The following is a 24,199-nucleotide window of genomic DNA, read 5'->3' as shown; positions in this document are numbered from 1 at the left end:
ATCCAAAACAAATACACAAATTTTAAAACCAGGATATATTAACAACAAAAATTAAGACCACTTTCTCATGGGCCACAACATGAAAGACAAGCAAGATATAATACGATAAATCACATTTGTACAGTAAACAATGATTCTTACATATCAAAGGCTGAGGACAAGCTAAACAAACAAAAGTGTGAATGAAATATATCTACATGGATTCATCAGTACAAAACAAAAATCAAGCGAAAATCAAGCATTTGACCTTGGCTCGATATACAACTATTGATTTGAGCATATTAGTTCTTGGTCTGGGCAATAGAAGGTGTCCAGTGCTGGCAGATCTAGTGTGGTGCTTATGTGTAGTAGAGATACTTATTAATCTCTGAAAAAAGTAGTCTGGTGTTTTGCTGATAACAATATTTCTAATAAACAAAAGCAACCATAAATAACACAAATTTCAACAGTCAACCATGAGAGTTGAGAATGCATCTTTACCATAACTGAGCAGTTAAGTAGAAGCCTGGCAGGTGTTTTTTTTGCGGCTGATGACCAGATAATAGGACAATAGTTCAAATGTGACAGTGCCAAAGCATTAACAACTTGTGTCATAATGTTTGATGAAATATAAGTGTTGCATTTCCTGCTCATGACTATACCTTTGCCCACACTGCAAAAAATATTAAGGCAGTTCAACTTAAAAACATAAGTTTCCTTGCTGCTTTAAAACTGAGTTGACTGAAGTAGTACTGAATAGTTAGGTCAAAGATCATTAGTTTGTTCTTCTAATGTAGAAAAGCTAACTGAGTGAACTTAAGACAATAAGTTCAATCAACAAATGTCTAGTCATGAAGCTCATAACTAGCACTTTTAAGTTGAAATTGACAAACACATCTATATACATTGTACTGATGGGTAAAGATGAGTACCTTTCCCACAATATTGTCTATATGTTTAGACCAAGACAATGACTTGTTTATTGTAATACCTAATAAAAAATGTATCATATTTAAATCTAATAATTTGATATAATTTGGTATATTTTGATCATATTTAGGGTAGGCACATATAATTTTGCACCTATAGACTATGTGAATGAGGTCCTCCTGTTTTTTTTGTGGGGATCCCATTTTCCATACCAGGGAACCTGCTGTAGATCATTCTGCAGGTTCCCATGAACGAAGCTAATCCAATCCACTACGGAGGCTTTGTTGCTTCACAAACCTCCAATCAACCATGTCTGGCTCCATCATAGAGGTCCACTGGAGAATTGCTGTGTGTAAATAATTACTAAACGTATAACAACCAGGCTAGAAAAAGAGAGATACCTGAAAAAAGGTTGTTGTGTCGTGGGTGTGTCCATTCAGTAACGTGATAAGTAAAAGTGAGTAGTCTGCGTATCTACATGTTCCCAGGGTCCTATGTTCCCCAGTTCCACATATGTGCTCTCCCAGGGTCCTATGTTCCCAGGGTCCTATGTTCCCAAGGTCCTATGTTCCCCAGTTCTACATATGTGCTCTCCCAGGGTCCTATGTTCCCAGGGTCCTATGTTCCCAAGGTCCTGTGTTCCCCAGTTCTACATATGTGCTCTCCCAGGGTCCTATGTTTAACCCTAACCCTAAGCCTAACTCTAACTAACCATATTAAGCGAATACAGAGCTGGAGAACATCTTTTTCAGGTTCCCATTATGTGCTATATAGAGCTGGGGAACATAGGACCCTGGTAACATAGGACCTTGGGAACATAGGGCCCTGGGAAAGCACATATGTAGAACTGAGGAACATAGGACCTTGGGAACATAGGACCCTGGGAACATAGGATCCGGGATTATAGGACCCTAGGATAGCACATATGTAGAACTGGGGAACATAGGACCCTGGGAACATAGGACCCTGGGAACATAGGAATGACTCCATTAGGGGAGGCTAACAAGCTGACATTATCGAAACACAACATCAGTCAGATGGATCAGTGATGAAACGATCAGTTCCCAGTCAAACACAGCACAGAAATCAACCATGTCTGCTAAATTTTGTTAAGACAGCCAAGTTGTATGTCTACAAACATAATCAGTTCACAGCTGTTGTTGCCCAAAAGCTGTGGACCTCCAATATGGCTGCCAGAGAGTGTGTTACATCACCTGAAAGCCCGTCTATTCATCATTATAGAAATGACTACAAAACCACATCACTTCAAAAATATACCAAAGACATTGGATTAAATCGTTTATTACAGTGAAATGAAAGTCAAAATAAACACTAACGCGCTGGTTCACTAAAGCCTCTCATGAGTCCAAAACCTTTTAGCATGTGAAAAACCAAAGACATGAACCCTGATTGGTCAAGGAAATTGTCTTGCACCTATCACAAGTCTTAGTGCTGACTTTGAAACACTGTAAAGGTTTTTGTACTCACTAAAGGTTTTAGTAAATCTGAGTCCATATCTGATTCTTCACAAAACAGCACAAATTGTCTGTCAACTGTAATAACATCTTTGAATCAGTATCAAATGAGTGGACATTTTAAACACACATATTTATAACGCATTCACATACACACACACACACTTTACTCACACTGGTCAACATTATAAAAGACAAAAAGTAAAACTTTTTGCAAAAATTTGCTTTGTTTCAACCCTTCAAGAAAACTATCATGGAATGACTTTGATGTCCTTGCTAAAAATCCACACTCACAGGCACACACCTGCTCACTGACTAACACACAGACACACACACACACACACACACACACACACACACACACAATCCAGCAAAGCCACAGGTGATGCAGTACAGTGTGTAAGAGGCTGTAGGCTCACACCCTGATGTGGATTGTCTTGCGATAAACCTCAAAATCTTCTGGTACAGTATCTGTAGAAAAGCAGAGATTATAGAATTACGATATTAATATTTGATCCATTAGAAACAGAACATGTTTGTATAAAAGAATGCATTTATTTTCCACCAAAGAGCTTTACTGACAATTCCAGCAATACTGAGGAAAATCCACCACAAAACCTACATGCCCCATAAGCCCATTTGATTTTATTTTTTTATTTAAAGAAAATGAATATAATATTAAATATAAAATGATAGGGTATTGACGATGCAGTAACCACTATTTAGACACAGAAACTATTTCTCATTGATACAGGAAACAAAAAAACTTTTCTGTAATTGTTAATGCCAAACTGTATGTGTGAGATTGGTTTTATTACATTTAGGGATTATATAACCATCAATGGCAGATAAATTGATTAACCAATAACATTTTTGTTGTATTGAGCAGTAGGCTGTGTCTCCACAACAGGCATCTCCTGCTGTGGCCTAACATCTTAAATTTGACTGGTGATGTATCCTATTTGAGTGCCAAGCTTCAGTGCACAATGTAGTGTCTGATCCACTGGACTAACAAACATGACGTTAGCTATTATACTTGTTTTACTGGTCAGAAAACAACCATCTTTGGTTGTGTCAGACTGTATATCACATAAGACACGCACATGCCTTTTGCTGATGGTTTGGTGGCGGCAGGCTCCTCCAAACTATGCACCTGCCGTTTAGAGGCGCTGCCCTGGCCTCCAAGTTGAACATGCCTCAACTTTAGCTGCATTATGCCTGTGAAAATAGGCCTTGAAGCGGGTTCTATCTAGAAGGAGCTCTTGGACGAGATGATCAAGTGGGTTCTATCTAGAAGGAGCTCTTGGACGAGATGATCAAGTGGGTTCTATCTAGAAGGAGCTCTTGGACAAGATGATCAAACTGTGGGTACTCTGTTCTCCTCATGTCTTTTCCAAGAGCAACCAGAGCAATCAACTTTCTCTTGTCCATTTTTATTTTCAACAATGTTATCCCCTTTGTTACTTCAGGTTAGCTAGCTTACACGATAGCTTACAAGTTGTTGTCAATGTTTGTGCTGCATAGAAATCTCTCATGGCTTCCTGTAGAGAACAGGATGTCTTAAATGGCAAGAAACCACAGTATTTTTCTGACCAAGTAGTATCAGAAGCGAACATAACTATCTGACCAGACAGGCCAGTTCGGGATATCTCTTACCACCTAGACCTAGGACAAATCTCCTCAAATCTACTGTAATTTACAGAGCCATTACAGGATGGAACACCTTACCAAATCACATTATTAAAACAAGTACCAGAGTTGCTTTCAAGAAAACAATAAAAGAGTACTTAATACAATGAACTGTATGAACAAACAGTAGATGACTCATCTTGCTTGCTGATTTTTTTTTTTTTTTTTTTGTAGTGTCTAATGATTTGATGATGGATCTTTGTAAGTAATGTATTGTCTGAATATATATAATGTATGTAATTGTTTGTTAAAACGTGTGTTTTCTGTGTCAGACCCCAGGAAGACTAGCAGACGTCATGGCGTGAGCTAATGGGGATCCTAATAAACAAATAAACAAATAAATAGCAACCAGAATGATGTAACGTTCCTTGCACCCTTTGACCTCTTTCTCTCTCTGTTACTGGCGACACTCACAGCTGAGTTTTGCATTTGAGCAAGACAAAAAAGCCTCCTATCTGATCAGGGCCCAAGAAAGGATGGGTAGCCTACCATTGCAACGGTAGCCCAGGTTGGACCAGATGATTTGCTCTTGGGAGAAACAGAAGACGCCCAATCTGCCTCCCTTCATGGAGGAGTCGATCACCACACCTGAATCTGCCACCAGTGTCATGCCTTCATATAGTCTCACCCTGCCAACGAGGACACAGTTCATTTAGTTCATCTTACAACAAGGAAAAGCACTGTTCTTCTTGGAATGTTCTGGCAGGGCACCAAATAACACTGTAGATGAAAAGACATATTCTTTGCAAGGCAGAATAAGATTGGATGAGGGTCTCGCCTGATGTATCCGACATGCGGGCGATGGGTGAGGTGCCAGCGGTAGGACGTCCGGTCCCTCCAGCCCACGTTGCGAGGGTCCTTCCACAGCAGGGTGACCTCGCCCGGGGTGTCACCGGTGTGCCACAGGGCGTTACGCAGATACTCACCTGGACCTGTACGGGACTTCACCGCCTGTAGAGGTAAAAGAGGTTCAGTCCCTTCACTTGTTTCCTATCATATGGAAAGCCATTAGTGCCAGCAGAGATTGAATTTGAATTGCATAAACTTGAATTTGTCATGCTCATACAGAACTGTTGAAGTTTAAAAAAAAATATATTTGTTGAATCAATGAATTCCGAAATTTTATTAGTAAGGCACAATCTGTAATTGAATGTAATGGCTTGCAATTGGACGAAAGGTAACTTTTAGCTCTAATTTCAAATTCAGTTCTCCCAATTCAAATTCAGTTTTCATAATTCAGACTGAGCCAGAGAGAGTATTATATTGAGGAAATGTGGTACTTTAAATGCAGTTTCACAAGATGAAGTCTCTTGTTTTCAGCTGACTGTACTTGAAATGGCAGCTATTGAGCAGGCTGGGGTGGGTTGATGACCCTCATTTTAAGGGATAATGGTAAATTTAATGTTTTGCCCCTAATACGGTCATTACAGTACTTTGAAATCGATAAGTTTAAGTACAGCTGAAGAGATGTTAAAGATGATGTATGCAGGTTTTCAATTCCAACCAAACACTATGGCAGCTTATTCCAACAATTACCACCTTCAAGTAGAGTGAAGTCAGCTGTTGTAGTGATCAGTTGGAATGAAATGAAATGCCACATGGTTGAGAACTTCTACACTAAATCAATCAATCGGCCCTGAAGCTCTGTATCCTCACCTTCAGCTGCAGGCCTGGCTGGGCCATGGCCCTGAAAGGAAGGGACTGCCAGTAAGTCTGTTCAGTCTGTTTCCACATCACCACGTAGAACCTGGACGAGTCCTGGTAGCCGAAGATGAAGCCCACGTAGTCGTCATCCGTCGCTGTGTTAATGTGGAACGTCCCTTCAAAGTCCACTCCGTTAAAGGCTGTGTACCCTGATGGCCAGAGAGAAAGTTTAAACTGACAATCAGTAAGTAGGACGAACCCATGTCATTGGAGGTGAAAGTAGATGGAAAAAAAGAGGGGAATAGGTCTAGGTTATGTAAAATAAGGCTTACAGACTTACCTATAGCTAAACCTGGGTCACTGTTCATGGTTTGGACAATCTCCATGCCCTGAAAAAACAGTATGATAGCGGTAAAATTAACATTCAGCTATCAATCAGCATTAATGAACATTCAGATAGGAATCAACCTCAGATGCAAAGATCTCACACAAACCATAACGGTAAACTTGATTACCTAATATTTGATCTAATGTAATCTATTCATCCATTTATTTTCTTTACCCACTTATTCCTTTTCAGGGTCACAGGGGGCTAGGGCCTATCGCAGCATGCACTGAGTAGAAGGCAGGTTGACACTGTGGACAGGTTGCCAGTCCATCACAGGGCTTCTAATCTAATCAATAATCTCAGGTGACCAACTCCAACATGGTTAAGATGTTAGAAATGGGTATTTTTTCCAAATGACCACCTTGTTGAGGACTATCCAGTTGGGGTCGATTTGAGCGTCTCCCTCTGGATCCAAGATGACCGTCTGGAAGGCCCGGAAGTCGGTCATGGTGACCTCTGAACTCTCTGGACAGGCGTCCATCGAGTCCATCACCGAGTCACCATCAAAATCTGTCTCGCACAAATCACCAACCCCGTTTCCTGGTTGGATCAAGAGGAAATAGCAACAACAGCAGCAATCAGAATAGTACAACACGTGCAATGGAACATTCAACACAGAAAATATTGTATAACCAGTACCAGTAATCATCAAGTCATTGGAAGTCCATTAATTTCCTATAGAGCTGAGCGACCAGGGAAATTCGACCAATATGTGAACGGTCAACAAGCTTATCGGCCAGTTGCTTTCAGTGTGAACGCAACCATAATGAAACCATAATGAGCCTGACAAAGCTTTATTAACAATGGCGTTCATACCATCAGTGTCTGTCTGGCTGGGGTTAGCGATAAGTCGGCAGTTGTCAGGTCCGGGAGGTCCCACATCAGGGATACCATCGTTGTCATCGTCGTCATCACAGTCATCTCCAATACCATCATTGTCCGAGTCCAGCTGAGAGCTGTTGGGAACGTTGGGACAGTTGTCTCTGCTGTCCTGGTGGCCGTCCTCATCCCTGAAATAGACACGGTGCTTTAACATTCACACATCAATCTGTGTTAATGAACATTCAGATATAAGTCTGCATGAATCAACCTCACACACAAAGACAGATCTCACAAACAGCATACTAACAAGTTTGATGAACAAATGTCTATGTATCCAGGGAACCTATCAACCTATCAATGTTTTAACACCGTTACTATTATGGTTATTACTACCTCTACTATTTCCCCTTGGTGATCTTCGCCACAATTATGTACATCCATGTGGATTTTAATTTTGTATTGAATTTTGTCATGTGTATGTGTATGGGTATAATCCCTGCCATGTCATGTGTATCCTTGTGGGTATGTCTCTATGTGGGCATATCTGTGCAAATGTTTGTGCAGTTATGCATGTGTGTGTGCATATATTATCAAATGCTTTTATTTTGTTGTGAAGTATGCAGAGACCCCTTGTGGTGATGTTACACTATAAATAAATAAAAACTGAAAACAAACTGGAAAGCTGACAGAGCTCCATGCCCTTTTCCAGCAATGTCCTGCTTTACATTCATACAGTTCTACACATTTAGTGTAGAACTTACTCTGCCATTAAAGAGTAACTAAGATTCAAATCTGTGTATAGCCTGACATCTTATGGTAAAAAGTATGCTACTGAAATTGCCATCTGCTATTGGCTGATCTTTGGTGCCAGGTGATGTCACCAAGAAGCTGATCTATCAGCCAGTAGCCCCCATGTCAATTGAAACTCCACTGAAGTTTGTACAAAAGCCAAACACACAGTGAGTCAGCCCCAGTAGTTCCATCTCAGCCTTCTTGCAACTTATGAACTTCACAGGGCCATCTTTTTACAGCGCCAAAAGAAGCAGAAAATGTCTGTTAAATTTCTCCAAACAAGTGTTTTGTAGACAAATGATTGCATTGTGGATCCAAAAGTCCAATATTTACCTCATTATGTTGCAGTCGCACATGTACACTACAACACTCTATAGTGCTAGCCTGCATCACCCCCAAAACTTCTGCTACTAGCTGGTGGGTTGTACTCAAGTCTTCCGACTGTTCTCCACTGTAGCTCGACTGCTGGTGCATTCTAGAACAAAGCAATGTCAGTGAAGACAATATGAGGTAAATATTGTACTATTTGACAGTGCAATTGTTGGGCTACACTTTAATTGTGCTGCATGAAGTGTTTGGAGAAATTTGATGGACATATTCTGCTTTTTTTGGAGCTGTAAAAACATAGCCCGCTAACCAGAAGGCTGAGGTGGAACTACGGAGGCTAACTAACTGTGTGTTCGGTGGTCCACTGCAGTGGAAGTTTGACTGACATTGGGGTGAGAAGAAAATGTTTGAATTTTCATTTTGGGGTGTTCCTTAAATATCTAATCTCATTTCATCTAATCTAAAATGTTAAAATGCGACTGGGAGTTACGAAAACGATATTGATTTCACCTGTTAAATCATTAATGAAAGGGAAGAAACAGATTAAAAGTATTTTTAAGCCTTGGGACAGTTGAGAGGATGATTAAAGCTGGGGGGGAAATTAAGGTTCTGAGGGCTGAAATGAGGGTTATCCATACCATGTCCATTACTTACATATCCTGATTGGTGTCACACACATCACCAACCAGGTCGTTGTCCATATCCGACTGCAAAGATAAATTAAAAGAGAAATTAAACAACTATTATACATGACATATCTCAAGACTATAACCGACACATTACAGCTGTGGTTAATAGCAAAAGTGGATAAAACCCCATGAGGTAAACCATTGCACAACAGAAAGCCAAGTAAAAACTCCAAGCTTAGTAATTAAATAGGCTTTACCATTGTTCCACCAGTGAACTTTTACATCTTGACCAACCTCGGAACCCATCATCTATTGGTCTGACGACGATTAGACTCTGGGGGCGACGGCCAATATTTCGGGTTCATCCGTGCCAAGATTTCCTCTTCTGTGCGCCGGTCATTGTTTACAGTCCGATTAGCAACTTGAGACGCGAGAATGGAGTTCGAGTTGAGAGACGACTCATATGTATGCAGATATCTGTTTATAGAGATTAGCCGAAATGTCGTCTGGACCTAAAACACCTACAAAAAGTATCGATGTTTGTGTATTGTGTGGAGAAACGTTCGACTCTCGCATCTCAAGTTGCTAATCTGACTGTAAACAATGACCGGCACATGGAAGAGGAAGTCTTGGCCCAGATGTCCGCTGGCTACACCGGAAACCCCGAAATATCGGCCGTCGCCCCCAGAGTCTAATCTTCATCAGACCAATAGACGATGGGTTCCGAGATTGCATCTTGACGGACCATGAAAGAAACATCTACATTTATGTAATGTGTCATTGTCTAGAGACATTTTTCCCCCTGCCAATGTGTTCTTAATTGACCTGCCTGGTTAAACTTTGATGGGTCAACTAACCAACTGTCTAAGTGATTTCACTAGACTACTGGCCTGTTACCACTCTGACCTGCATGGGGTCATTGACATCAGGGCAGCTATCACAGGCATCCCCAACTCCGTCCTCATCCCGGTCCGTCTGCATGGGGTTGGGGACTTTTGGACAGTTGTCCAGCCCATTAGGAATACCTGTAGGGATAGAAATAGTCATATAGATTATCCATAGCCATGATGTCAAATTTCATTGCTATGCCGACGATACCCAAATCTACCTGCATTAAGTCTAATGAAAAGTGAATGTCGTCTAACTTCCTGAAACGAAATGCCAACAAAACTCAGATGCTAGCTGTTGGCCTTAAAACACAATGGCCTTGTGTTGCGGATGTTACTTACATTTCGGGAATTGCCATGTCTTGGCGTTACATTCCACCCACCTCTCTCATTCAACCCCCCACATCAAGAATATCACAAATATAGCATTTTTTCACCTTTGCAAAATCATGAAAATTCGTCCTTTGTTAAATATGGCTGATGCCGAAACCCTCATACATGCTTTTGTTTCATCAAGACTCGATTCTTGTAATTTTCTGTTTTCTGGCCTACCAAACTACAGTATTAAAAACCTCCAACTTGTACAAAATGCTGCTGCCATGATAATAACCCGAAGTAGAAAATTTGACCGCATTACACCCATTCTGACCTCCCTCCATTGGCTCCCGTTTCAAGCCATATCTGACTTTAAGGTGATTCTGCGGGCTTGCACTGTCATATTTATCTGACCTTATCATCCCTTATGTTCCTCCTCAAGCCCTCCGATCACAGGACACTGGTCACGTCCCTAGATTCAAGCAGGCAACAGAGCGTTCTCCTACCGAGCTCCCTATCTCCGGAACTTCCTCTTGCGATTAGGGAAGCTAATTCTGTAGAATCCTTCACATCCAAACTCAAAACCTTCCTATTCTCACTGTCATACGACCAACCCTAGCACTGTCTAGCTCAGGACCAACACAGTCTCTTCTCCTACCTTAGCTTAGAAGTATTAACATAGGAATCTGCTGTTGGGAACCCAGTATAGGGCTGCCTCCTGGTTGCTGCATGTCTAGACTTATTTTCTGTCTGTTTTTCATCTTCCTCAGACACCGGTGCAGTGTTTCTACCTGGCAGTAGCCATGGGTGCCACCCCACCTTATATGGTCCTAGTGCTGGCCAAAGTCCCATCAGGGTTGCAGTGCTTCTTTCGATCTGGCTATGGACACCAGCGCTGCTCTTGTTTCTGTGGATGTCAGCGCCAGCCATGGCCTCATCTCTCTACTGCATTATGCTTCTCTCTGCCTCATCTGTTTTCTTATGTCACTGTCATTGTCCGTGTTACTGTCCATTCCACTGTTTTGTCCCGGCACCTACTGCACGCTCAGCCGTCCTGGTGGGGGATCCCTATCTGACTTGGGAATTTCTTGGGAGTTTTTCCTTGTATGCACTGAGGGTCTAAGGCTGGTGGTGCCATGTAGGATAGGCTATGTAGGATAGGTAAGCTTGCTATGCCTTTCTAAAACTTACTATTGCGTGTCTTATGCTTTATTCTGCTTCCCTGCATTTGCATCATTCTGTCCTATGTTGGATTGTTGATCAGTTAGATCTAGTTAGGCTCATTCTGTAAAGTCCTTTTAGACATGCTTGTGACACAGGGCTATAGAAATAAATGAACTTGAACTTGAACTTGAGTAAACGCTCCAGAGTTCAAATAAACGTAATAAACATGCTTGGTGAACGTGCCCTCAATCCCAATCTGTAACATGATAAAATGGCATAACTCTCATCCCACTACTGGCTTAGTTTATTCTCAAGTTAATTTACTGGACTGACTGGAGATGGACAGCCTTCATACCGTCTCCATCAATGTCATTGTCACAAGTGTCTCCCATGCCGTTGCCGTCGGTGTCCCTCTGACTGCCGTTGGGGACGTTGGGACAGTTATCACAGGCATCGCCATATGAGTCTGTGTCGGAGTTCTGCTGGTCTTTGTTGGGGACAAGGTGACAGTTATCCTGCAGAGAAATAACAGGATTAAATGTTTGGGGACATGAAGTCTAACATGTTTGTCATATTGTATTAATCTAAGAATGGACAAGGACGTGGGTCAGACTTACTGTGACCAACTGGAAGTTGATGTAATACAACATAAGAAAATAAAACCACCATGAAACACTACTGTCGGTCCCATTCATATCTTTTGGTGAAACTACACAATTCATGGCCCTTACCTTATTTTCCAACTCTGCTTCAAATAAATATCACTGAGTATAAAGAATCCATCTAACTTCATAGCTGCATCAAAATGAAACTTCATTAAAAATAAACCTGCATTATATGATAGGAAAAAAATGCCACAGACCTGTATGAGGAGATAAGTTCAATGAATGTTGTTGCAATTCCTATTGGCCACCGATAGAGGGCAATAAAGGTCATAGACTACTTGATGCCCCTTTAACTCACCTCCATGTTTTTGATGCCATCTCCATCAGCATCTTCATCACACCGGTCACCAATACCGTCCCCATCAGCATCCTCCTGACCCGAGTTAGGCGTGTTCGCACAATTGTCCTGTCCAGAATAAAATATTCTAGTCCATAGTCCAAACACAATGGCTATTATTAAAGCAACCCTACGTCTCAGGATCAGACCTGAGATTTTTGTATTGAAGCTGCTGATTTGTGCCTTAAATTTGACCATTTTCAGTGTATTCCCCCAGAATTGTATTCTTGTCATGTGGAAAAGCCTCTGAAACAGCATTTCGACCATCATGGGACACTAAAACTCTCCAATGAAACCCAGACTAATGAAATTCTTTCCGGTTTAGCAGCTCTTTATGGCAAGGTAACCCCCCCCACCTCCCAAACACACATACACACACCTGTTCAACTGATCTAGTGATATATTGGTCTAACCCTAACAGACACATGGAATAATACACACTATGTGGATTTCTCCCCAAGTGAGGGAGTGTGTATCTGCTTTAAAAAGAGTAAAGTAAGTGTTTTTTGTTGTCTGTCATAGTTACAGCTGTGTGTTAGTGGTTGTGTACTGGGTTGGTTACTGGGTGACTGGAGACTTACAGCTCGGCAGTGGAAGTCGTTGTCTATGCAGGGCAGGGCTGAGTCAGGGTAGCCGTCGATGTCCGTGTCTGGGCCGCAGGTATGGCCATTACCTGCCCAGCCAACATTACACTACAACACACAGTAAGAGAAAGGGAGTGTCAGTGTGATGAAGGACTACACTGACTTTTGGCTTTGTTGGTCTACTTATCTTTTACATGTAACAATAGGAGTACCACCAAAATCATCTCTGTGCACTTAGCCTACAGTATGTTAAGTGCCCATAGGTAATCAGCATTGTCTAGTTTAGGAAGATAGGCCTTATAGTGATCCAGAGTTGGTGGTGTTTCTTTCTGCTAATCCTTGCAGAAGACTGAAGGGTAAGTCACCAACAAGCCAATTGTCGAATTGTGAAAAGTCAGTGCAGTCCCTTAGAGCAGTCCCTTAGAGACTCTTCGCTTCATTGAATTCAATGAAGCTGCCTGATGCTTCATTCCTGTGGTGAAGTTTCGATTTGTCCAGTCCCATCTCCAGTTAGAGACACTTTAAGCTGTAGTGGGTTCAGAATGATACATGATACATCACATGTAATACAGCTGTAATGCATTTTGGCTGGACTGGGTAATTTTTAGAATATATTTTGCTTCCAATTAACTAAATACCTACTGCAGTTTCATAAAATATACAAAATAATCATCAGCTATCAGCTATAAAGTTCATTTATATATTTTATATCAACTTATAAGTCTGTGTCAAGTCCGCAAGTTACAAAATTAACTTTAACAGCTTTTTTCTCAATATGACATATTTCCTGTATGCAAGATTTTTTCCAACTTAACTTGTAGATATGGACACCAAATTTGAGCTTCTTAACAAAAAGAAGCTTTGTCATTTCTATGATATGGGGTATTAGAAGCAAAAAATCTGAGATTTTCGCTTATGGAATTTTGAAAATAAAAAAAAAGGAAAACGCACTAACTTTATCCACTGAGAAAAAAGTGTTCTAACTGCTACGCAAATATGAGCATTTTTATGAGCACATTTGAATATGTTAATAGCAAAATAAATAAATGTCATAATACAAAAAGTGCTTGTATTTGTGTCCATACTCAACATATAAAATTTCATTCTGATACATGGAATTTTTTCCTATTCCCCTGTGTTGCATCACCTTAAAGAGACACCATGACATTTTTTATTGCCGTCTGCTATTAGTTTCCACAGTGTGCAGAGAGACGTCACACTGCTACGTGAATCCTCATTGTTCCACCACAGGTAACAGCAGATGAAGACATTGTGAGTGGATCATGTGTTAGAGGATAGGAGATATATGAGACAAGAGTCTGACCTGGCAGGAGACCTCTCCGTTGCGCTGCATCACACAGTGGGCGTTGACGTCACACGGGTTGTAACCCAGCGAGGCGCAGGAGCGACGCAGGAAACAGCCAGTGGTCTGATTTCCCTCAAAACCCTCCTTACACTCAGCACACCTGAAGGAACCCTGTGTGTGTGTGAGTGTGTGTGTGTGTTGGGTGAGATACAGAGTAAGAATAAGTTGGGTGGGATACAGATTCAGAAAATCGATATCCAAAGAATTCCTAGGCATTGTCACCTTTAAAAAGAATTTACCACACCAAGGCTCTAGAACACCAAGAATCTATTTCATGAATTGAATTTACATTTAACGTAATTGTAATCTAATTTACACATTTAAACTGATTGTCTGACCAGAAAGCATGCACAAAACATCATGGATAGTAAACAAGATAAAAACTGGTGCTAGGTTAACACTTTACAATAAGGGTACACTAAGTTAAGGGTTAGTTAATGATTAATAAGGGTTAGTTAATGCTTAATAATGGTTAGTTAATGCTTAATAAGCATTAACTAACCCTATTATTTAATTATTTAATAGTCTATAAAGATGACTATTAAATAATGTATAAATTAATATCTTAGTTAACATGAACACCATTAGTAAATGATTACCAGACACATTAGTAAACTGTTAATTAAGGATTAGTTAATGCTTATTAAGCATTAACTAACCCTTAATTAATGTACCCTTATTGTAAAGTGTTACCGGTTAATGCTAGAAAATATGGAACAAGAAAAAGAACAAAACAACTAAATAATTACAAAGAGAAGGTAGCTTCCATCGGGCATGGTTGCATTGACACTTTGAAGACAATATGGAGAGCTTAACAACATTTGCAGGGTATTACAATATTAGCAGCTACATTGGCAGAAAAGTTATTTGTTTGCTTTGGAGTTCATTGACTGCAAATGTGAGAAAAGAGCATATCAAGGAGCTGAAGAGGACAAAAAGACTGGCAGTAAAAGAGAAGCTACCAGGTGATACTGTATATTGCTGACGTGGTTGGAACTCACCTCTGTGTTGATGCAGACCGAGTTGGGAACGCAGTTGTTGGACAGTTCCACACACTCATCTACGTCGTGACACTCCTGCATAAATCAACAACACAACAGCTCAGGTAGAGGGCACACCTCCCACTAAGGGAACATGAACAATCATTCATTAAAGGGGCAAAAAGTAAGGTTTTATAACACAAAATGCCCATAATACAGCTGTGGGGGTTGATAGGGTTGTTGATCGATGTCAATGACTCAATGATTATTTGGCCAGCTGCTGAGATTTCTGGCTTTCAAAACTCACTTTTCTGGCCTGTACTCCCCACCACCCACTGGAGTTTCAAGACACTCTCTATACCAGTGATTCTCAACCTTTTTCATATCAAGGGCCTCTAATTTAGTCCACATTAGACCCCCATTTGATGAGATTTTGTCTCTTGGACCCAAATCTGAGAATATTTTTATTGCTAGATATGATTTGTCCATTATTCCATGACTATCTGTGTTATTTGTGTTAACTATTCTTCTTGTAAATTAAATAATGGTGAAGTTTAACAATTCATCAATTTGCTGGGGACCCCCTGGAACCCCCTCAAGGACCCCTGGTGGTCCCCGGACCCCATGGTGAGAAACACTGCTCTGTACCACAGATCTGTCAATGTTGTTGCTACTGGTAACCGATAGAGGGCGATAGAAGTCATAGATTACTTGATGTACCTTAAATTCATGAATTATTATGTATTAATGCATGAATTCACGTATGAAGTATCAGGAATTGATGGCCTTACAACATTAATATATCAGTGAGTCATACTTTGAATAATAATAATAATTGATTACATTTATATAGCGCTTTTCTAGGTACTCAAAGCGCTTCACATATCGGGGGTGGGGGGTGGGACTCAACTCATCCACCACTGATGTGTAGCACCCACCTGGGTGATGCACGGCAGCCATAATGTCTTCCTAGTTGGCTTTTGTTGACTTTCACCTGTTGGTGAGTATTGAGGGATTTGGCCTGTTTTCTGACAGGTACGTAGGTGCCGGTTAGCTTAGCTAGCTAGCTAGCTAGGTATCAGCTTTTCTACAACGAAGCTACGCTAACAGCGGTAGCTAGCTGCCAGCTCAGGACACACACTAACTCTGGCCAGAACTCAGAGTTCAGGACCGCTACCGTAGCCAGTTTGGCTGTTAGATACAGTATAAAACGTGGTTTTGGTCAGTGGTGGAAAGTAACTTAAGTACATTTACTCAAGTACTGTACTTAAGTACAATTTTGAGATACTTGTACTTTACTTGAGTATTTCCATTTGATGCTGCTTTATACTTCCACTCCACTACATTTCAGAGGGAAATATTGTACTTTCTACTCCACCACATTTATTTGACAGCTTTAGTTACTTTTCAGATGGAGATTTGACACAATGGATAATATAACAAGCTTTTAAAATACAACACATTGTTAAAGATGAAACCAGTGGTTTCCAACCTTTTTGGCTTTTGACATCTTACAAAAAGCAGTGTGTAGTCGGGTCACATTTCAGATGTCTATGAGTTGTTAACAGCTCCACCAAATAGTGATTTTTCCCTCTAAACCTCACATGGTTTCATTTCAATAAATGTTCAAATGATCCAATATTTCAGCAAAAATAGAGCAAAAAAAGATTAGAGAAAAAGTCCAATAACTGAAAACAGATTTGTGTATGAGAACTTTGTTTTTTCTTCTTTCCTCTCCCATTAATCATCTCATGACCCCTCAGATTTATCTGGTGACCCTTTGGAGGGGCCCGACCCCTAGGTTGGGAACCACTGGACTAAGCTAGCTATCTGTATATAAAGTAGTTCAAACTAGCTCCACCTCCAGCAGCTACAACAGTAACATGCTGCTTACACACTGATGCTTCAGTATTAATTATCTAATGATGTCATATATAATAAAATATCAGTCAGAGGGACCAAACCACTACTTTTACTTTTTTAGTTTAACCACATTTTGCTGCTAATACTTATGTACCTTTACTTAAGTAGGATTTTTCATGCAGGACTTTTACTTGTAATGGAGTATTTTTACATTTACACGAGTTTATGCTATTAAAGGGGGGAAATCCTGCTCAGTATGCCTTTAAATTGGGATTAAAACAGAAATGATTTAACTATAACTCTATAGGTAGTCTTGGCGGTATTGGTGTGTAAAATGCGTCACCTTGTCATCGTACCTGATGGTGGCTCTTGGCAAAGTCGACACCGACCCCGCTGAGTTGAGGTCCAGAGTAGCCGGCGGGACAAGGCTCACAGCTGAAGCCTTTGGCAGTGTTCACACAGCCCTCTGGTCTGAAGCATGGCTGGGCCAGGATGCACTGGAGGGAGGAAGGGGAATCATCCCATCACAGTCCTCTGAGTCCCCCATATAGGTGCAACACCAAAGCCACAGAGAATGTTCAAAAGACAAGGCCCGTTACCCTTTTAGTTTTGAGGGCCATAACTTAAACTCTTTACAAATTGATTCATAGCATATAAACAAAGCACATTATAGGAACAACTCTGTTACAAGCTATTTTTGCTTTCAAAATAGATGCTTTTTGAGGATAGACTTGTCTGTGTTTTGGAAATTTCAGGGAGCAAAATTTTTCATACATACATCGTAGCATTCTTCTAGCAACATTGTACTACTACTAGCTATGACTGGAGTAACATGCTACTATACATATAATACCTCATCAACGTCCTGACAGTGGGTGCCGTTACCCATCATGCCATTGGGGCAGGGCCCACAGCGGTAGCCTGGGTATTCCCTGGTCTCCGTGCACGACACACCTTTATAACAAGGGTTGGGCTCGCAGCGAGACTGGGGCTCATGGAAACCTATGGACACAAGCAAGGAAGAGGGGAGTTGTGTATGGAAAGAGACATTGAAGTTGCTGTTGTTTGGATTGGACTGACCTTGTATTTGCATTATTTGATGTGGGTTGCAAAATTGTAATTGTGTAATTTACATGGGATAATACAATTTGCTGACATCACCAGTGCCACGGATACAACTACATGAAGTCAAGACTCTCCCTGTCTCACTATATTTTTATTCGGATACTATCCTTTCTTTGGGTTGAATCTCAGGTCAGTGGAGTCATCCTATGTTAGTGTGGACTGAGTCTGTTCCTATTGGAGTCCCACTAACTTGTTAGGAGACCTACTAACCTGCCTGAGTGGTACAAACCTGTTGGAGTCCCACTAACCTGTTAGGAGTCCTACTAACCTGCCTGAGTGGTACAAACCTGTTGGAGTCCCACTAACCTGTTAGGAGTCCTACTAACCTGCCTGAGTGGTACAAACCTGTTGGAGTCCCACTAACCTGTTAGGAGTCCTACTAACCTGCCTGAGTGGTACAAACCTGTTGGAGTCATACTAACCACAGGCTTGACACTCCAGGATGGTGTTCCTGATCAGCGACATCTCCTTCACCTGCACAGGTAGCACATCCACTTCAGCAATCAATCATAAGCTAATGGTTACCTTACAATGCTGTACGTATATGATTTCCTTGCACCTGTTCTTATCTCTTATCTTCTTATCTCCCTCACCTGTTCCCTGATGTCTTCTCGGAGCTCCCCCAAAATCTGGTTGAAGATGATCAGTTGGCTAATTAATGCCTTGGTGTGGTCACCTGATCCAGACACGGACAAACAAGACACATGTCTTCAATTCAGTGTTTTCTTATAATAATCATTACCCTCCTAATAAGCTATGTCTGGTATTACCTCATTCAGCCAAGTGAAATAGGCAGGCTGAAAAAAATAAAATTCACTGGAGGCAGCCCTTTGGGGTCAGCCACTTCAAGCGCACATGTACATTCTTTCCAGGAAAACAAATGAATGTGGTAATGATTTACTGATGGTAAAATGAAAATCTAGTATGCTGGACCTTGATGGTCCAAAGACACATTTGTAGAACGACAATAGCTGGATGTTTTTACTTTTGACCAGTGGTTACAGTGCCACCATGTGTCCAATTACTCTCATTTGCAAGAACACTGATTTGCAATTCTTGTGCAAAGATTTAGGTCTGTAGCATATAGCATCACATGGGAAACTGAGTTATAAAGCACTATCTGAGGCCATGCCCACATTTACCAATTTTGATAATACCAAGTTTGATATCTTAAAATATGTTGAAGTTAGGCACATCTAAAGAAAGAAAGAAAGAAAGAAGGAAAGAAATAAAGGCTACTCACCTAGAATGCCATTTGCATCAGCACTGACTGTGGAAGAAGAAAAAAGAAAAACTTCAGTCCGTATGATTTTTCACCTCCAACACTGAATATTATTATAATATTCACAGCATAGGTTAAAACATTTTTACTTACCTAGCACCATTATAGTGTGATATCTTTCTTAAATATCCAAACAGCTACCAGTCGCATTCCAATTTTCGGTGAAAGAAATATATTCACTAGATGTACTGGAATGTCTCCCCTCTCCTTTTAGCATATTGATTTATAGAAGTACCACATAGTGATGCTTCTGCTTCATCACATTATGATGCAAGGCACTTTGACCTGATGCATCCTCGCAAGTTGCCAGTTAGGTTTTGCTCTTGTTGCTTAAAAGCATTTGACATTTGAATATACATAGAGCCTGACCTGAGTTTTGTGAAGAGGTTTCTCCTTGGAAAGGACAGTCAGCCAGGAGTCCTACTTTGGCCAAGGAGTCTCCAAGAGCCAGTTTTAGAGAATCCACTGAACCCTGAAATATTAGGGAATATAGAAGTACATAAGAATCAAACCTAGCAATAATAGTACTGATAATGCAGCCAATATGAATGGTAGAGAAAGCACACCTTGCCTGTGTACGCAAAAATACATTTTCTTTCATTAAAATACCCTGTATTTTGTTTTGAGACATCCAGTGCTTAATATCAGCAAGACAGTGGTTGGTTTCACTGGCAGATATAACTGTGTATCATCTGGGTAACAATGGAAGGATACATCATACTTCCGGATTATGTAGCCAAGCGGGAGCATATATAAACTGAAAAAAATTGAGCTAAAATGGAACCCTGGGCCACACTACTGGTAATGTTTGCAAATGAGGAGGAGGAAGTCCGATTTCGGTTCGATTTAGCACTGAGGAGCTTTCTAATTACCCCACTAACCTCTGCCAAGGAGATGATCTCTGACCCCCTTCCCTCCCCTGAATCCTTCAGCTCTGCCTCCTGTACAGAGGGCGTGTCTATCGGATTTAGGAGTTCCTCAAAGTGCTCCTTCTACCTTGCGACAATATCCCCAGCTGAGGTCAGCGTTTCCCCTCCTGAGTCACCAAATGGTTTTCTAGAACCTTTTTGAGGCTGTCTTGAAAGTCAGCCTCCACAGCCTCGGGCACGAAAGCCCGGGTGTGGGAGGACTTTGGAGGACACTTCCACAACTCCATGTCCCCAACCTCCGCACAGATATAGGAGAAGTTTGCTCAAGTTCAAGGTGAGAATTGAAAACATTCCAGACAGAGTCCTCCACCAGGCGTTCCCAACAAACGCACACCGCACATTTGAAGATGAAACAACTACAACGTCGATCATCAACCAATCATCCCCAAGGTGCTCTGGTACTATGTACACAACATGAGTACACAACATGAGTCTCCTTTGTTTGGATGAGAGCCCGTATTCATAAAACTCAGCAGTAACAGCGTTCAGAATTCTTCTTCAACCTTTTAGAATTCTTATTCTGAACTACCGCTGATATTTCTTGCTTTTTGTGAGTGTGGTTGATTGTATTAGTGTGAATAATAGTTGAAAGGACATTGTAATTGCTTTTTAGATTCAACTGTTGAAGATTACCATTGGCCCTGTGTATGTGTGTTGGGACAGCACAGTCTTTTACAATTTTCAACACAATCAATCATCATGATGGCAAAAACTAGGAAAATTAGGCCCAGGTTGAAAATAACCAGAATTAATGTATTAAATATGTGTAACAGAATACCATACGTCACTACATTAACACCAATAGAGAGAGCGTTTCCCAATGCAGTTATTGATGACATTGATGAAACCTGGAAGCTGAGTGGAAACACCTTGCTTCTTGTAGGGGAAAAATAAGCTTCACCCTTGTGGGTCAAAATGAATGAGCCAAGGTTCAAAAGCCTTCCGTGGATTCTTTATTCAGACATGCATGGTTCAGTTCAATGTTACAGATAAGCCTATAACAAAGAAGTGACAAAGAAGTGAAGCGCAATACACTCGCTTTTATACACTAGAGTAAACAAAAACATAAATCTCGGCATAAAGCCAAACCCACAATTCCGATTTCTTGGCTCAAAGCCAAAACCCTCACCTAATATGGGACACACGGAAACACACGTATGAATAGCATAAACTATTATTCACCTATAAGAACACTCAAAATCATTTCATAACCATATATAGCACACGTGCACGCATATATGCACTGATTACCTCACCATGGTATGTAGAGAAAAAAAGACACTCTAACAACAAAGAACAAAAGAACAGAGTGTGTTATTCATATAGAAAACCCCCCAGAGTATTCATTTTATTCTTACATTCTTCCCCCTCTCAGATGCAAACCAATATATGAATTAAGTTCTTGCATGGTATGACCCCATGTGAGCATCATCTATTCCTGCTGTTTCCGTTACCTGCAGTCTGGAGTAAGCCTTCTGTCCATTCCGGACGTCCACAGCCTCCGTAGGCAGTGCAACCAATGAGGGCAGGCCTTGCGCCGAGTCAGCCAGGCGGCAGTTGACATAGAGCTCCATCTGAAGGTGGCTTCTTCTGAGCCCGCCCACACGGAGGATGAGAGACTGGGTGCGTCCGTCAGAGAGTCCGGGGTTCTGGAGGTTGACGGTGTGAAGCTTCCCGTCCTGGCGAACATACCTCACCAGAACTGACAGAGGGTAAAACCAGATCTTTAAATCTGCTCTGTTGAGAGGTTCTTTACTTACTTACTTACTACTTATAGGAAAATTAAACACATTTTCTTTCTGCTAACAACAGCATGGTAGCATTGAGGGAACCACTAGTCATATAATAACAAGCTAAGTTAACAATACTGAAAGTGGAACAGCAACCAAACCTGGACCCACACTCTGATGCAGTGTCCAGTCTGTTAGTGCAAACATGTTCCCTGTCAAAAGTAAGTGAAATCCTACATATTTGAGGTGCTACATGTGAAATTTCATAACTACAAATAGATATTTAGACCAGGATTTGAATGATATACTGTCTCGATAAAATGGAGCGTTTTAGTATCCTGTGGTCTAAATCAGTGGTTTTCAATCCCAGTCCTCAGGACCCAGAGTCCTGCTGGTTTTCATTGTAGCCATCTAATCAGGGACTATTTCTCACCTGGGACACCAGGTGGATGCAATTAACTACTGTAGCTGGTAGGATAGAAAACCAGCAGTACAACAGTACTTATAGGGTCACAAGGACCAGGATTGAGTACCACCGGTCTAAATGCTGTTTCAGAGGCTTTTCCACCCTAACAAGAATACAATTCAGGAGGAAACACTCAATACTTGGCATAAAAATGAACAAATTTAAAGACACAATATCAGCATAAAATATTGGCTACACACAGAAAAAAATAAAAGTGCAAACTGGAACTGAAAAGTTCTTCGGAGTGATGCCACAGAAGAACCATTTCTGGTTCCACAAAGAACCTTTCAATGAACCATATACGGTTCTTTGGGATAGGCTATTAAAAAGTTCTTAATTCTTAGTTAGGCTATTGGATGGTGGGTGATGGTGTAAATGTGGAAAATAACCAAACCCCTCAGTCTAGTGCAGAATGGTTCTTTAAAGAACCTTGGTCTGAAAGGTTCTTTGTGGAACCAGAAATGGTTCTTCTATGGCATCACTCCCATGAACCATTTTCGGCACCTTTATTTTTCTGTGTGTATCGGTAGTTTCGAACCAAAAATATTGGTAGCAATATTAGCCTTCAAAAACTCATATCTGTTGAACCCCAATATTCAATATCCATCCAACTGTTGCAGTGTTGTGCCTTTGGTGAGGAGAGTCAGACTGTTTCACCTGTCGCTGCTAGAATTAGAATCCACGTCGGATGAAAAATGGGAAGAACAGGGTCGCAAAGTGACCAATCACACAAACCTTTGTTGACCTTGCCCATTAGCGCCACCTCCAGGTACTTCTTGTTGTCTTCCTTGTTGTAGATGCCCAGCAGGACTCCTCCCAGTTTGGGCGGCAGGCGGAGGGTGGACACCAGGTAGATGTCCGACACCACACCGAGCGACGCCGACAGCTTCTGCGCGGCCGACTCCATCTGCCCGGCATCATGCAGCTCCAGCAAGTCGACCACTAGGAGGGGGAGAAGGGGTTAAAGTTGTCGTCAACAGCATTTGATTACCAGCATGCACTTTTGGGGTGGATGAGGCATGCACCCTTGTGAAAATGTATTTGGGGTCTACAAGTTGTCATTGAGGTTAATGCAAACTGTGAAAAGTTGACAGGGTGCCTTTGATTTAGTCAGCGTGGAAAGTATGAGCAGTATTACTACTAGCAGTGGTGGAAGAAGTACTCTTACTTAAGTAAAAGTACTAATACAGCAATGTAAAAATACTCCATTACAAGTAAAAGCCCTGCATGAAAAATCCTACTTAAGTAAAAGTACATAAGTATTAGCAGCAAAATGTAGTTAAAGTATTAAAGAAAAAGTAGTGGTTTGGTCCCTCTGACTGATATTTTATTATATATGACATCATTAGATTATTAATACTGAAGCATCAGTGTTTAAGCAGCATGTTACTGTTGTAGCTGCTGGAGGTGGAGCTAGTTTGAACTACTTTATGTACAGTTAGCTAGTTTAGTCCAGTGGTTCCCAACCTAGGGGTCGGGCCCCTCCAAAGGGTCACCAGATAAATCTGAGGGGTCGTGAGATGATTAATGGGAGAGGAAAGAAGAAAAAACAAAGTTCTGATACACAAATCATGTGTATCAGAACTGAAAAAAATGAAAAAATGTTTTCAGTTTTTGGACTTTTTCTCTAATCTTTGATTTTTGCTGAAATATTGGATCATTTGAACATTTATTGAAATGAAACCATGTGAGGTTTAGAGGGAAAAATCACTATTTGGTGGAGCTGTTAACAACTCATAGACATCTGAAATGTGACCCGACTACACACTGCTTTTTGTAAGACGTCAAAAGCCAAAAAGGTTGGAAACCACTGGTTTCATCTTTAACAATG

At 41.0% G+C, this 24,199-nt stretch overlaps 1 protein-coding gene across 3 annotated transcripts; it reads right to left on the bottom strand.

Annotated features, from left to right (window-relative positions):
* Positions 1-2,710: 2,710 nt before the first annotated feature.
* On the bottom strand, positions 2,711-23,302 carry LOC139648140 (thrombospondin-3a-like). 3 transcript variants are annotated; one of them, XM_071524180.1, is made up of 22 exons: positions 23,104-23,302; positions 21,627-21,874; positions 19,613-19,715; positions 19,205-19,231; positions 18,555-18,637; positions 18,384-18,435; positions 17,690-17,838; positions 17,193-17,333; positions 14,995-15,069; positions 13,952-14,104; positions 12,625-12,735; positions 12,005-12,112; positions 11,397-11,556; positions 9,582-9,700; positions 8,701-8,753; positions 6,922-7,115; positions 6,467-6,645; positions 6,058-6,106; positions 5,730-5,926; positions 4,852-5,024; positions 4,563-4,702; positions 2,711-2,855 (listed from the first exon to the last, which is right to left on the bottom strand). In XM_071524180.1, exons 1-22 carry the CDS (start codon positions 23,273-23,275, stop codon positions 2,800-2,802), a joined length of 2,742 nt encoding a protein of 913 aa, XP_071380281.1. In that variant the 5' UTR covers positions 23,276-23,302; the 3' UTR covers positions 2,711-2,799. The 3 variants fall into 3 exon arrangements, with proteins under 3 accessions (XP_071380281.1, XP_071380282.1, XP_071380283.1); XM_071524181.1 differs by lacking the exon at positions 12,625-12,735; XM_071524182.1 differs by lacking the exons at positions 19,613-19,715; positions 21,627-21,874.
* Positions 23,303-24,199: the final 897 nt, after the last annotated feature.

Source organism: Centroberyx affinis, unplaced genomic scaffold (assembly GCF_046629955.1).
Source record: "Centroberyx affinis isolate AG114_WGS23_722 - 3 ecotype Tasmania unplaced genomic scaffold, CSIRO-AGI_Caff_v1 ptg001162l_1, whole genome shotgun sequence".
Classification (NCBI taxonomy): domain Eukaryota; kingdom Metazoa; phylum Chordata; class Actinopteri; order Beryciformes; family Berycidae; genus Centroberyx; species Centroberyx affinis.
This window is presented reverse-complemented; position numbering and strand designations above follow the sequence as displayed.

Coding starts and splice junctions, on each gene's coding strand:
- LOC139648140 (XM_071524180.1), bottom strand. CDS start 23,275: ATGGAGTCGGCCGCGCAGAAGCTGTCGGCGTCGCTCGGTGTGGTGTCG. Junction 15,070..17,192: donor TTGCCAAGAGCCACCATCAG/GTACGATGACAA, acceptor TGATTTATGCAG/GAGTGTCACGACGTAGATGA. Junction 8,754..9,581: donor ATGTCAATGACCCCATGCAG/GTCAGAGTGGTA, acceptor TTATCTTTGCAG/TCGGATATGGACAACGACCT.